At 49.8% G+C, this 13,957-nt stretch overlaps 1 protein-coding gene across 12 annotated transcripts in view; it reads left to right on the top strand.

The window, feature by feature from the left end:
- Window positions 1–13,957, top strand: part of WRN (WRN RecQ like helicase) — a 101,431-nt gene that overhangs the window by 17,779 nt on the left and 69,695 nt on the right. For 10 of the 12 annotated variants that reach the window (XR_006353558.1, XM_043970697.1, XM_043970693.1 and 7 more), the window contains 6 exons: window positions 3,280–3,393; window positions 6,883–6,983; window positions 9,817–9,962; window positions 10,476–10,621; window positions 11,233–11,382; window positions 12,675–12,744. Coding sequence is in view for 11 of the 12 variants with exons in the window: in XM_043970697.1 (XP_043826632.1) it covers window positions 3,298–3,393; window positions 6,883–6,983; window positions 9,817–9,962; window positions 10,476–10,621; window positions 11,233–11,382; window positions 12,675–12,744 (709 nt within the window). In the remaining variant the exon portion in view is untranslated. Of the gene's footprint in view, window positions 1–3,279; window positions 3,394–6,882; window positions 6,984–9,816; window positions 9,963–10,475; window positions 10,622–11,232; window positions 11,383–11,579; window positions 11,678–12,674; window positions 12,745–13,957 lie in introns of those variants that run through there. The other 2 variants (XM_043970701.1, XM_043970702.1) reach the window with 2 other exon arrangements.

Genomic DNA, 13,957 nt, shown 5'->3' with positions numbered 1-13,957 from the left:
AGAACGGAAGTCCCTTGAGGGCCAAGACGCCATCTTGCTGGACATGCACATAGTTAAGCATTTAATAAATGCTTCTTGGTGTTTTAGTTTAGAGGACATAGAAAAAGAACACTGGCATAGGTTTTTGGGGAAGAATGTCTTGGCTGGCCTCCAACATCAGTTAGGCCTTTTAAGCAAAGGTAATCCTGGTGTAGACAGCTGCCTCAGTTCACCATGTTGCTGGGCACAGCGTTCATTTTAACCCTGCTGTGGGCGGAAAGCCTTATTGAAGGTCACCGTCTGTACATCTTGGTTTTGCCTCATTCCCTTACTCTTAAGTGAGAGTTGTCAAAGGCTGTTGATATTTTTGTATTGTGTGTGTATGTGCGCCTGCATGTACCGTGCACACATTTTCAGGTTAACTGTGTGAAGTGTTTCCCCCTGCTGCCATTTCTTCTTTTTGTTTGTTTGGTTTTTTGGTGAGGCATTTGGGGTTAAGTGACTTGCCCAGGGTCACACAGCTAGTAAGTGTTAAATGTCTGAGGCTGGATTTGAACTGAGGTCTTCCTGAATCTAGGGCTGGTACTCTATCCACTGTGCTACCTAGCTACCCCTTCCCATTTCATCTTGGGCTGCTCTTGTTCTGGACTTGCATGTGTCCAGACCTGGAATTTTGCATGATGTTGGAAGCCCTTTATATTTCCTTTCTCTCTGGATCCATGGAAACTGGCAGAGCTGTGCCATTTACCTTTGTTTTTTTTTTTTTTTAGTGAGGCAATTGGGGTTAAGTGACTTGCCCAGGGTCACACAGCTAGTAAGTGTTAAGTGTCTGAGGCCGGATTTGAACTCAGGTACTCCTGATTCCAAGGCCGGTGTTCTATCCACTGCACCACCTAGCTGCCCCTGTGCCATTTACCTTGGTGGTGGCTTCCACTAGGGGTCATTCAGGTCAGCAGACATGATTATAGAGAATTCCACCCTCAGTGGAAATGAAATGTGATGGGACCTAAGGGATTTTGTTAATTTAGCTTTTTCAATTGACAAAAATTTATTTTCTCTCCCACCCGCTGGCAGGGGAGGAAGGAAGTAAAAAAGAAGGAATTGCAGAACTCCTCCCATCAAAGTGCACAGTCAGTCAAACAAAAATGTCTGCATTGGCCAAGGCCACAAGTGTATTATCCCAGTCTGCCCCCTGAGGCCATTCCTTCTCCAAGAGGACGTGTGAGGATCATGTTTCCTCAGGAGTTCTCTTGAATCATGTTTCGTCATTGTTTGTTAGAGTTTGCAGGTCTTTCAGAGTTGTTTTGTAGGTGACTTTGTCTCCTGTAATTGTCCTCAAGGATAGGTCCCTCTGCATTTGGGACGTTCCTTAGGAGCGTGTTGGCATCACAGCAGGGGGCACAAATTCTCAAAGTGGCAGGTCACCCTCAGAGTTCATCTCCTCCAGCCCGTACTTAGACAGACCTTTACAGCCCACATTCAATTAAAGGGCATTCTTCTGTTGTAAGATCTCTAGTGATGGGGAAGGTGCTTCCTTAGGAGCACATTCTGTTTTTGTATAACTCCAGTGGTGGAGAAGTTTCTCCTAAAGCGAAGCCTTGGCCTCATGGCAACATACTCTCCCCTACCCCCAGCCTGGCCTGACTGTTGCTTTTGGATCCTTATGGGGAAAGCAGAGCCCAGCTTTTCTCTTGTCCACCCGACAGCCCTTCTAATACTGAAGACAGACTTGGTCCTCTCTCGTCACTTCCCCAGACTAAGCATCCCTGATTTCTTCAGCTGAGTCTTGTATAGCTTGGTTTTGAGGCCCAATCAGAAGCATCTGCCTGTATCAGAATCTGTAGAATTTAGTGGAATTGAGTGCCTTGGGAATGGTGTGTGTTCTTCCTGCGGTGATATGTGTGTTTTTTTTTTTAAAGGAACACTTAAATTTTTTTTTACAGTTCAAATGTATTTGATTTCCAAATGTGTCTTCCTTCCTCCTCACCTCCTCCTCACCCTCATCCCAATTGAGAAAGCAAGAAAAACAAAACTCCTGGTACAAAAATGTATAGTCAAGAAAAACAAATTCTTTCATTGGCCCCATTGAAAAAAAGTCACCACCTGCCCTTGGAATCCATCCTCTCTCTTTCCGTGGGTGGAGAGCATGTATCATGTGAATCCTGAGGTAGATCGCCGGATTGGTCAGTTCCTAAGTCTGACTGTTTGCTGTTACCATGTAGGTAGCTCTCTTGGTTCCGTTCTCTTCACTTTGCGTCAGATCATGTGAGTTTCCCAGGTTTCTCTGAAACCATCCCCTTTATCAGTTCTTCTGGGCCAGTACTATCCGATCCCGTTCCAATACCAGACCTCGTGGAGCCTTTCCGCAGTCGGTGGGCATCGCCTCGGCTTCCAGTTATTATCCACCACAAATCAAGCTGCTATTTTTGTACATCTGGATTTTTTTCCTCTTTTTTGATCTCTGTGTCAGTAGTATTGCTGAGTGAATGGCCTGCAGCGCAGTGTCCAGTCTCCTAATGGGCTTGTGGAAAGGCGATAGCAGGTGGCTTTACTGAGCTTTTTTGAGAACAGGTTAATGGAGCCAAGTAACGAATGACATTTAAGTTATGTGTTCACCTTCACCAGAGAAATCCTTTACATAGCTGAACATTTTCATTGTTCATGAGTTCAGTGTCATTCTTTGAAGGCAACCCCCCCCCCCCCACAAAACTACAGATGTTCAGACTTGGAAGTGACCCTAAGGCTCACGTCGTCCATTGTCTAGATGCTATTTTTAAAATACATTTGAGTTTTTTTGTTTTCCTGTTGCTGCTGCTTTGCAAACCCTCCCCCATTAATGGCGTGTAGAGCAAGATGCAGGGATTTACTTTAGCGAGCGACTGGTTCTGTCTCCATTCACACTGGGCACGTCTGACAACTTTGCTCCCAGACTCATGGTGGGAGTTTATTCTGTGAATCACCCAATGTCAGGGAGGATCTTTGGGGTCCGTCAGGTGGATGTTCAGCCTTCCCAGGAGGCTGTCTGAGGTGGCCAGTTCCACCTTAAGCGCCACGTTCCTCTTCCGTTGAGCCAGAGTCTTTTCTGGTGCTTTGCTCTCTGTTCAGCCTCAGGGTTCCAACATAAGGCGTATTCTCCCTTGCCTGTGCAACTGCCCTTCAGCAACCCACCCTGCTGTGGTTATCTGCTCTTCACAGGCTAAGGTTGCCCACTTCCTCCAGCTCAGCTTCCTGAGGCTTTTTCTCAAGGTCCCTCCCCGTCCTGGCTGAATCTTTGTTTTTTTGTTTTTTTCTCATTTTAAGAACCAGAAATTTCTCAGGATGAGTGAAGATACGGTGACACGGACTCTCCAAGCACGGAAACTTCCTGAGTGGATGTCTGCCACACAGAAGGGAGGTGATTCAGATAAAAGAAAGGTTTGTTACTCATCAGAGTGATTTTCACGTGAGGTTATTAGGGGACTTTTTTTTTCTGTTAATATTTTCTCTTGTGAATGTGCTGTGTTTCATCCACATGGACAGCCTTTTCTTGGCTTTCTCAGTCTGTTGTTGCTGGCTTTCAGCTTTGCTGTTGATAACCTAGGCTGACTGATGCACCTGTGGGAACCTGGCTCCATGAACAATTTAAGTCTGATCCTCTGTCAAAGCACCCATCCTTCATTAGCCATTGTTCACTTGTAATTGTAGGATTGTTTGTGTTGTGAACTGAGACATAAAAATTGCTGAGTAGTAGTTTATAAAGAATTCTCATTCCTCTACTCTTAGTACTCTAGATAATTTTGTTTTTAAATAATTTCATGTAATCCTCATGGTGAAAGTGACCATGAGTCACTTAAATTGGCCCTTATTTATCTTGTGCCTACTGCTGGGGGGCACTGTGCCAGGCCTGGGCAGTGTGAAGACAGTGACACACACTCCTAACCTTCAGTAGCCTTAGATTAAGAAGCTTTGTTTCATTTTTCATTTTTGTTGTCATCTCTTGTTTTTACATCAGCTTCCTCTCTGAAAGTTATCCTCCCTCTCCCTCAGCACCCGACCTTTCCCCTGGCCATCCCTTGTAACAAAGAATAGAGGAAAAAAGCCTGCAGCCGTCCAGCAGAACTCGCCACCCAGTTCATGACCAGACTGGCTCCTTACAGTGCCAGGGATGGGAGGGAGGGAGAATAATTTCCTTCTGGCCCCTTTGGGGCCAGGCTGGGTCGTGACAATTACACAGGGTTTAGTGGGGTTTTCCCCCATTGTTTTGATTTACAGCATTGTGTTCTTTGCTGAAGTTGTTTTCCTGGGGTTTTTTTTTGGCACCAGTTCATATAAATCTTCCTTTGCTTCTTTGAATTCCTCATGTTCATTGCTGCTTACAGTGAATCCCATTCCATTTCTCTGTTCCCAAATTGATGAGCATTTACTTTGTTTCTAGTTCTTTGTTGCTACAAAAAGGCTGCTCTGCTGATTGTATATATGATCTTTTTACTTTGATCTCTTGAGCTCCTTGGGTGGCTGCCTTGCCTCGGCTCCCCTGGGCAGAGGGTATGGGTGCTTTTATCATTTGCCCAGCATAATTCAGATTACTTTCTAGAATGGTTGGTATAATTCACACGAGAGCTTACATTTTCTTGAGGAGATAAATGTAGCATAAGGAAAATTGAGGAGGAGAGGGCATTATTAATAAGTGGAGGGTCAGGGAAAGTATCCTGCGGAGGGAGTCCTTGCTGCATCTTGAAGGTTTCTGAGCTATAGAAATGAAGAAGCCTGTTTTGGGCATAGGGAACCACTTGTACACAGCCATGGAGCTGGGAGATAAGAGTGTTGGGTTTTGGGGGTGGTTGATGGTGTATTTGGCTGGAACTCCATGGATGTTGAAGAGTACTGTGAGAAAGGCTGCAAAGGTGGGTAAGAACCCTGTTGTGGGAAGTCTCAAGTGCCCAGCCATGGGCTTTTAATTGTATCCTCTGGACAACCAGGATCTAGTCAGGCGACCAGCATTTATGGTCAGCCCTGTGCTTTACAGAGATGATCCTGGCAGTCACGTTGGGGATGGATGGGGTAGAAGGGAGACCGTAATCAGGGAGGCCCGGCAGCAGGTGGCTTGGGTGGTTCAGGGGTGAAGATGGGAAGGCCTGCTCTATCTGGTGGGCACATGACTGGAAAAGGAAGGGCTTGAGAGACTGGAGGTGTAGGGATAAGGAGGTGGAAAGTGTCCAGGGCACCCTTGGTGACAGGAAGGGTGGTCCTTAGCAGAAACAGGGCAGAGGTTTGGAAGAGAGCCCCTGGGAGAGCTACAGCAGGAAGTATCTAGCAGGTGATTAATTGATGCTGTATGAAGTTGAGTGTCATCTGTAGAGAGATGATAATTGCTGAGGGAGCTCTCCGAGAATTGTGTGTTGAGAGAGGAGAGGACCTTGAATGAGGAAGAGGCTGGCTGTTCCCCCAGAGAAGCTGAGGAGAGGTGGGACAGCTGGGAGGAGAGGGGGCCAGACGGAGGCCCAAGGGGAGCAGAGGCCTGAGGCCAAGGCTGAGCCAGGAGAGCTGACTAGGGCCTGCGTGGAAGATGGGGGCTAAGACCAGGCTGTTATATGGAGCTCTCAGCAGAGCTTGGAGAACCTAGGAGTAGTTTGAGTCTGATTATGAGGACAGAATCCGGGATGCAGGGGCTGAGAGGTGAGCAGACAGAGGCAGCCCCCTGGCACTGGGCTCTTTAGGGAGTCTTGCAGTAGGCTGGGGGGCTGGGGGGAGGTGAGTGAGCTCAAGGGAGTGTTTAAGGCTGGGGTAGATATGGGCCTGTGTGGAGCTGCCCAGAGGGAGTTGGTGGAGACAGGAGAGGTGGGGAACGACTGCAGGAGGGTGGCAGAGGGGAAGATATTGGAGCAGCTATGATAAGGCAAGGTGGAGGGGCTGGCTTTGGCCTAAAGGACAGGATGGTTGGGGGGGTGCTGGGGAGCTGGTGCTCTGAAGCAGACAGGGCCCCGAGGTTCTAAAGCCCAGGGAGGCCAGTGCGGGGTCAGCAGCTGCAGTGTTAGACACAGACAAGGAAAATGGGGAAGGAAGATACCCTGCCTCGTGCCTCGTCAGGGCGTGAACGCCGGAAAGCCAAGGTCCTCCCTTCGGAGTGATTTCTGCCTCCTAGAAGCCCTTGCTTGCTTTAGAACACAGGGTGGGTCCAGCTGCCTTGTGCAAAGGCCCTTACTTTCTCTTCCCCTCCCTCAGTATTAGTTCTTGCTCCCTCCCTCCCTCTTCCCCCCTTTTCTCCTCCCCATTCTCCCTCTTCTTACTCCTCCTTCCCTTTTTTTTTTTTTTTTTTGGTGGGGCAGTGAGGGTTAAGTGACTTGCCCAGGGTCACATAGCTAGTAAATATCAAGTGTCTGAGGCTGGACTTGAATTCAGGTCCTCCTGAATCCAGGACTGGTGCTTTATCTACTGTGCCAACAAACTGCCCCTTCTTCCTCCTCCTTCCTTCCCCACTCCTTCCCTCTCTCCCTCCTCCTTCCTTCCCCCTTCCCTCTCTTCTTCCTCCTTTCTCCCCTTTCTCTCTCTCCTTCCTTTCCCCCCTTTCTCTCTCTTCCTCCTTTTCCCCCTTTCTCTCTTTTCTTCCTCCTTTCTTCCCCCCTTCCCTTTCTCCCTCCTCCTTTCTTTCCCCCTTCTTTCTCTCCCTCATCTCCACCCTCCCCTTCAGCCTCCTTTCCTTCCTCCCCCTCTTCCCTTCTCTCCCTGGCATAGAAGACCCCGGAGGGCAGGATCTTTTTTGCCCACCATTTCTCATTTTTGTAGCCCACCAGGTGGTGCTCAGGACATGTTGATTGAATTGTGTTTGTATAATTGGAGCTCGCTAGAGAAAGTCAGAGGAGGAAACCCGAGCTAGTCATTTGCATGCCTTTTCTGACTTGGATTTCCTGTGGCTTATCTCTTCAGAGGAGTGTTCTGGAAGATGACCTTCCCCTCCTCGAGTTCCCTGGCACCATCATTTACAGCTACGAGGCTAGTGACTGCTCCTTCCTGGCAGAGGATATCAGGTAAGAGTCTCAGCCGCCTCAGGACCCGCGCGTCCTGCCTCTGAAGGGCAGCTGCCAAGGCCCGAACCTGCGCTTTCCTCGGCTGAGTCTTTGCTGGTGCCGGTGCCGGTGCCGATGCCAGATGGCGCCTTCTTGTCATTTGGGAGCGGAGGAGGACTCGAATCCAGAGCTTCTGTGCTGCAGGGCTGGCTCTCTCTCCGCCTGCCGCACTGTTTCTCGGTGTGTCTGAGAGGATTCTGCTTCTCCTTCAGTGGAAGGCAGAAGCTCTTTTTAAGATCTCATTCTATACACTTTAAGAATGGAAGACTGCCATTCCCCAATTGAGAAATGGTCAAAGGATATGAACAGGCAGTTTTCTGATAAAGAAACCAAAGCTATCTATTCCCATATGAAAAAATGCTCTAAATCTCTAATGATTAGAGAGATGCAAATTAAAACAACTCTGAGGTACCACCTGAGACCTATCAGATTGGCTAAAATGACAAAAAAGGAAGATAATAAATGTTGGAGAAGCTGTGGGAAAATTGGAACACTAATGCATTGTTGGTGGAGCTGTGAGCTGATCCAACCATTCTGGAGAGCAATTTGGAATTATGCCCAAAGGGCTATAAAGCTGTGCATACCCTTTGACCCAGCAATCCCACTTTTAGGTCTTTTGCCCAAAGAAATCATGGAAGGGGGAAAGGGACCCACATGTACAAAAATATTTATAGCTGCTCTTTACGTGGTAGCAAGGAATTGGAAGTTGAGGGGGTGCCCATCAATTGGGGAATGGCTGGACAAGCTGTGGTATATGAATACAATGGAATACTATTGTGCTGTAAGAAATGATGAGCAGGAGGAGTTCAGAGAAACCTGGAGGGTCTTACGTGAACTGATGATGAGTGAGATGAGCAGAACCAGAAGAACATTGTACACAGTATCATCAACATTGAGTGTTGACCTACTGTGACGGACTATATTCTTCTCACCAATGCAATGGTACAGAAGAGTTCCAGGGAACTCATGATAGAAGAGGATCTCCAAATCCAAGAAAAAAAAAAAGAACTCTGGAGTATAGATGCTGATTGAACCACATTATTTCTTTTGTTTTGGGTGCTGTTGTTTTTTTTTTTCTATTTTGAGGTTTTGCATCACTGCTCTGATTCTTTCTCTTGTAACAGGATTAATGCAGAAATAGGATTAATGTTATTATGTGTATATATATATATGTGTGTGTGTGTATATATATATATATGTATATGTATAGAGATATATAGATATAACCTATATCAGATTACCTGCTGTCTAGGGGAGGGGGGAGGGAGGGGAGGGAGGGAGAAAAATCTGAAATTGTAAAGCTTGTATAAACAAAAGTTGAGAACTATCTTTACATGTAATGGAAAAAATAAAATACCTCATACATTAAAAAAAAAAAAAGAATGGAAGACTGCAGCCCAATCAGAGAGCAAGAGCTGAACAACCCTCCTTTGAGTAACACAGGGGCTATTGCTTTGTATTTGACAGCAGCTCTTATCAACCTGTTTCAAATTCAAGTTCTGGAAGAACAGCTGGTATTCTCTGTTCGAGGGGGAGGTGTGTAAGGTGTCTGGATCTGGTGAGGAAGTCACAAGGCCAGACTGGGGACAAGTCTTTAAGGGCTCTTGAGAATTCAGTGGATACAGAAAGCTTGGTTCGATGTATTTTGAATAGAAGTCAACAATACTACAACTATTGAGTGAACGGAGTCTTGAAACTGAGTCATAACAGGTTGTTAACCAAGAAGTCACACTGTAAGGGTCTGAGGCAGTCACCGGCAGGTTGGGTAGGGGCTGGGGCCGGTGGGCGGCCGTGGACAAATATTACTGACCTACCTGAGGGACGTGGGTGTGAAGTTAAACTCTGGGTCTCAGACCTTTCGGCAGCAGCTGAGTTTGAGATGAGACTCCCTCGTCTGGTAACTGGCCCTTTGACTCTATTGCTGCAGGGAATGCCTGTTATCTCGGGAGCAGACTCCTTTGCCTCTTCTGGGCTTGGATGGTTGCCTGGACCCCAAGAGGTCGGATGGCTTGCTGTGGTCCCCCGATGATCTAGTCTGTGGTAGAGGCAGGACTCAGACCCTTGACTTCACCAAGACTCTCCAGTCTTGTAGTATCTGTAAAAGCTGTGTTTTGTGTTGAGTTAGTAAATGAGCCTTGCTGTTCTGACCCCCTTGCAAGTTCATAGGATTGTCCTAGATTGAGAATTGGAAGGGACCTTGGAGCCAATCCCAGAGCAGTGACCCGTGATGTACCTTGCCTATCCAAGAAGTCTCTGAGGTCGGATTTGAACCCTGGTCTTAATTCCAAAGGCAGTGCCCTCCCATGCTGCCCCTGGACCAGGTATCCTGGTCCAGAATGTTGAACCCTGGGTGGGCTGTATTGACATTCAAGGCTGTGTGCCAAGAGGAGATGGAGGGCTTCATTCTTAATTCTGGCTGTGCCCTTGCTTGCTGGGAGGCCTTTTCAGGTGTCAGCCTATGGTCTTGGCCACTTTGTCAGGGAGGCCTGACCTTGTTCCTCTTGGGTTCCACGTCACACAAATTCTAGCCTGAGTTTGGACATCCTCCAAAATAACTTGTGCATCATTATTCCTGTGACTTGAGAACGCTGACTGGAAAAGCTCTCCTTTCAAAGGGCTGTAAAACTGAAGCACCAGCCCTGGAGTCAGGAGGACCTGAGTTCAAATTCGTCCTCAGACACTTGACACTTACTAGCTGTGTGACCTTGGGCAAGTCACTTAACCCTCATTGGCCTGAAAAAAAAGAATTGAAAATGTTGCGCTAAGTGACGGGCCTTCTTTTTTTCCTCTTCAGAACAAGCTTATCTGATGGCGCGGTGGTGGGCTTTGACATCGAATGGCCTCCGCCCTTCTGGAAGGGCAGGACAGGCAGGGTCGCTCTTGTCCAGTTGTGTGTGTCTGAGAGCAAATGCTACTTATTTCACGTTGCTTCTATGTCAGGTCAGTGCTTTTCTCTGGTGTCCTTCATAGCCTTTAGTACTGTGGCACTCAGTCCCTTCCCCGGGTGCCCGGGTCCTCTAGGTGTCCTTCAGGCCTCCTCCTGGTGTCGCTGCAGGAGGCCTTTCCTCCTTGCTCGACTGCTACTCACCGCCTCCTGCCACGTGTCCTTGAATTTCCTTGGGGTGTCTTTTGGGTCCTCTTGGGGATGTGATTTTTGCCCTATTAAATGTCAACCCTTGAGACCAGGGACCGCTTCATTTTTGTTTCTTTTTATACCCAGTTCCTAGCGCAGGGCCTGGCAGGGGCTTCATCAGTGCTTTTTAAATGACCGATTCCCAGTGATCACAACTCCTAATAAGAGGGGCAGTCCGCCAGGGCACCGGGTGCCCCCTTTAGAATAAAACAGGGTGATTGCCCTGAGACAGTGGGGGGTCGATGGGTAGGAGAGCACAAGGCGTCCAGATGGCTGTTGGGGGCCACAGAGGCCTGGGCTCACCGCAGAGTCTGTTTCAGTTTTTCCCCAGGGACTGAAGATGCTGCTGGAGAACGAAGCTGTTAAAAAGGCCGGTGTGGGGATCGCAGACAAGTGGAAACTCCTGCGGGACTTTGACATCCACCTGAAGGGCTTTGTGGAGCTGGCCAGTGTGGCCAATGAGAAGGTAGAGACACACCTGGGTTTGGCCCTGCTGCTTGGGGGGAGCTGGAGACACCAATGGAGGTAGAGCCACGGAGAGGCTTCCTTCTGGGAGCCCCCCTTCAGCCCCTCCCTACCAGTGCCGCCTCCTCCCCTCTCACTCACTCCCTTTTGTGGGGTTTTTGGGGCTGAGAAGGGCTCACTTGTTCTTGCCCCTTCCCATTCCAGTGTCAGAAGGTGTATTGCCCACCTCACAGTGTCTGTAGGTACGGGGGCCTGTCAGGCTGTCCTTCCCTTGTACTCCACCAGATACTTTATTGGAGAGTACAAAATGTTGGGGAGCACACAAACCATTTTCTAACGCCATGAGGAAATTCCAGAATGAGAAGCGGTTGCTGACCCAGCCCTGCTGCTGGAGTCTTGGTTCTACATCCCAGCTGGCACCTCTTTTTACTGCCCAGGTGACCTTGGGCAAGTCCCTTCCATCTTTCTGGGCCTCTGATTGTACCTCTGTGAAATGCTGAGCCCCTGGGCCCTGGGGAATCGGGTTAGGCCGGGGTCTGGGGTTGTCTCCGGATGACGCTCGGAGGGGTTGCGCGGGCGGCATCTCTGAGTGCTGCTCTGTGGTCCTCTCAGCTCAGGTGTAAGGAGTCCTGGAGCCTGGACGGCTTGGTGAAGCACCTCTTCAGGAAGCGGCTCCTGAAAGAGCAGTCGGTGCGCTGCAGTCGCTGGGAGGACTTCCCGCTCACGGAGGACCAGAGGCAGTATGCCGCCATTGACGCTTTCGTAGGTACCCAGGGGGCGGCGCCCTCCGCGCCAGACGATGGGCTAGGCTGCAGAAGGCCGTGCCCACTCACAGGAGCCTAACCTCCAGAGGAGGGCCCCGGTCGTCTGTGACTTATGCCCTTCCAGCCTTCTCTGAGCACACGTCTGTCCTTCCTCCCAGGCCGGGCCTCTGCAGCCGTGCTCTCACCCCTGGGGCTCAGGACCTCTCCGGCGTGTTCACCTGTGCTAGTCAGCCGGGTGACCCTGGCGGCTCAAAGGCAGAGACTTGTGCTGAACTGGCCTGCCAGGAATGGTGGTAACAAGGCGGGATGGGGGCCACAGCCACACAGAACACTAGTGCCCCCAGTGGAAGGGACTCTAGTGGCTTCTCCCTCCCCTCCCCCCGTGGTCACGCACACCTCGGCACCATAACTCTGTTGCTCTCTTGGGCTCTGGGCCCCTGCACTCTTTGGCTGCCTGTTATACACGCTCCGGAGGAAATGTGAGGAGAGACGCTGCCTTTGTCGCCATTAAGTGGTTCTCTCGCTGGGTGGCTGTCCCCTCCTGGGGCATCAGACACTGCCCTGGTAGCTGCTCTGATTGCTGAGTTTGGCAGACTGGGGCTGGAGTCTGGCTGAGCCCCCGCCCTGGCCTAGCCTCAAGAAGGTTGGGGTTAGTTCTGTGAGCAAGGAGCTGGCCTTGATGTCAAGCGTGCCCGGGTACAAGGTCTGCCTCTGAACCCCCTGGGGTTGCCCCTGGTGACCCTTGGCCAGTTCCTTCACTGATCAGAGCAGCCCAGTGACAGCCCACATTGGGAGAGGGTTCTTCCTCACTGGGGAGTTCCCTGAGCTAGTGTAACCAAGCTTCAGCCCTCTTCTCTGCCTGGGACATATATTGGCCTGTGTAGAGGTCACACACTTGGGCTTTGTTTTGGTTTCTTAAGAGTCGTCTCTATGGTAAATTCACTTAGTTTACCCAGTGGACGTCTGTGTCAAGGTGGGGAGTCCCTCAGCCAGGCACCTGGGAAGGCTTTATCTTGAGCAGGGAAATGGGGTGCTCCTTTCCCCATGTGTGCTGTTTGGGAAATGCCGGGCCTTCGTGGTGGTTCTTGGGGAGAAGTCCATGGCGCACTGGGAGGCAAGGAGGGTTGGGCCTGAGCGCAGAGCCTCCGAGGAGTGGGAGGGTCAGCCCAGCCCCTAGGAGAGCCTCTGCCCCAGATGCTAAGGGCTTTTCTGTGACCCACCACAGGACAGAGTGAGATAAAAAGATCCATTTTTCAAAGGTTTCTGGCCTTGTTTTCTTTATTGTTGCAGGCCAGTCTCATAGTTTACCAAAAATTGGAAACCTTGAGTGGCACTGAGCAGATGCTGCCGACAAAACCCGGTGAGTTGTTTTGTGAGCGCTGATGGGTGCCCGTGATGAGGGAGGGTTTGCTGGTGGTCCTCGCGACATGGCGCCAGCCTCTGTGACTCGGCTCGTTCCTGGGTAGCGGGCACAAGCAGGGGGCTTGGCAGAGGGTGTGCCTGTCACATGATCAGTCAGCAAGTAGTCATGGGACACCTGCTCCTGCCCAGACCTCGAAGGGCACAGTCCCTGCCCCTGAGGAGCTTAGATCCTAATGGAGAAGGAGCCAGGCCATTCCTGAATGAAAAGGCCGGCCAAGCTGTTGGCTATGGTGATAGGGAAGATCCCCCAGGGCCTGCCTGGAGAGATGTACTCTGGCTTCCATCCCTTGCTGTGTCCGGCACAGAATTGATTGGTTCCATGTGGAAGTCCCCCTAAATCCTGATGGCTGCAGTGTTAACTAGGCCCAGGGGTCACTTGGCAGGCGCCTGGTGTGGCTGACCACCTCACAGAGGGTGTCCGTGCCAGGCCAGATGGGACGACCCTGGGATCCACCATGATGTTTCTGCTACCCTGGGCTGTGAGGTAGACGGATTTCGCAGTGCATTTCCTTTGTGTCTTATAAATAAGATAATATTGGTGAAGCACTCAGCACAGTGGCTGGCAGGTCATAGGTGCTTAATAAATGCTTATTCCCTTTCCCTTGGTAGAAGTGCATCAGCCAGAAGCATTCATTGCTGTTTTTGCAACTCTTCTTCCTTGTTTTAAAGTGATATTTTTCCTTTATTTTGAAGTCCATGATGTAGAGAAGAAAACTTAGAAAATAACATTTATGACCCATTTCTGACTTTCAAAATACTCAAGAAAAATGCTTCAAAAACCCTTTAAGAAGGCAGGTCATTAGTGGTAACCCACATTAAGCGAGCCGTGGGCCTGAAGCGCCTCCTGATCGATGTCTCTTTGCCCAAAGTATTTAGATTCTGTTGGAGCCACATTGATAGAGGAGGATCCAGGGTTTCATATTCTTTTGTCTTGACATCCCTGGGTAGGTAGAAAGTTGACCTGTGAGTCTGGAAGACGTGGGCTCCCTGGGAATGGAGTGCTGGGGATATGGATACAGAAAGGAAGGAGTCCCTGGCCTCTAGCTGCCTGTGGCCTGATAGGGCAGGGACACTGCACAGAGGGCCGGGGAGCTCTTGAAGGAGTCCAGTCGTAAATATGGGGAGTGGGGCTGGGGCAGTCGCACGATCTC

Source organism: Dromiciops gliroides, chromosome 6 (genome assembly GCF_019393635.1).
Source record: "Dromiciops gliroides isolate mDroGli1 chromosome 6, mDroGli1.pri, whole genome shotgun sequence".
Taxonomy (NCBI): Eukaryota; Metazoa; Chordata; class Mammalia; order Microbiotheria; family Microbiotheriidae; genus Dromiciops; species Dromiciops gliroides.
The sequence above is the reverse complement of the archived record's forward strand: the minus strand, read 5'-3'. Positions and strand labels throughout refer to the sequence as shown.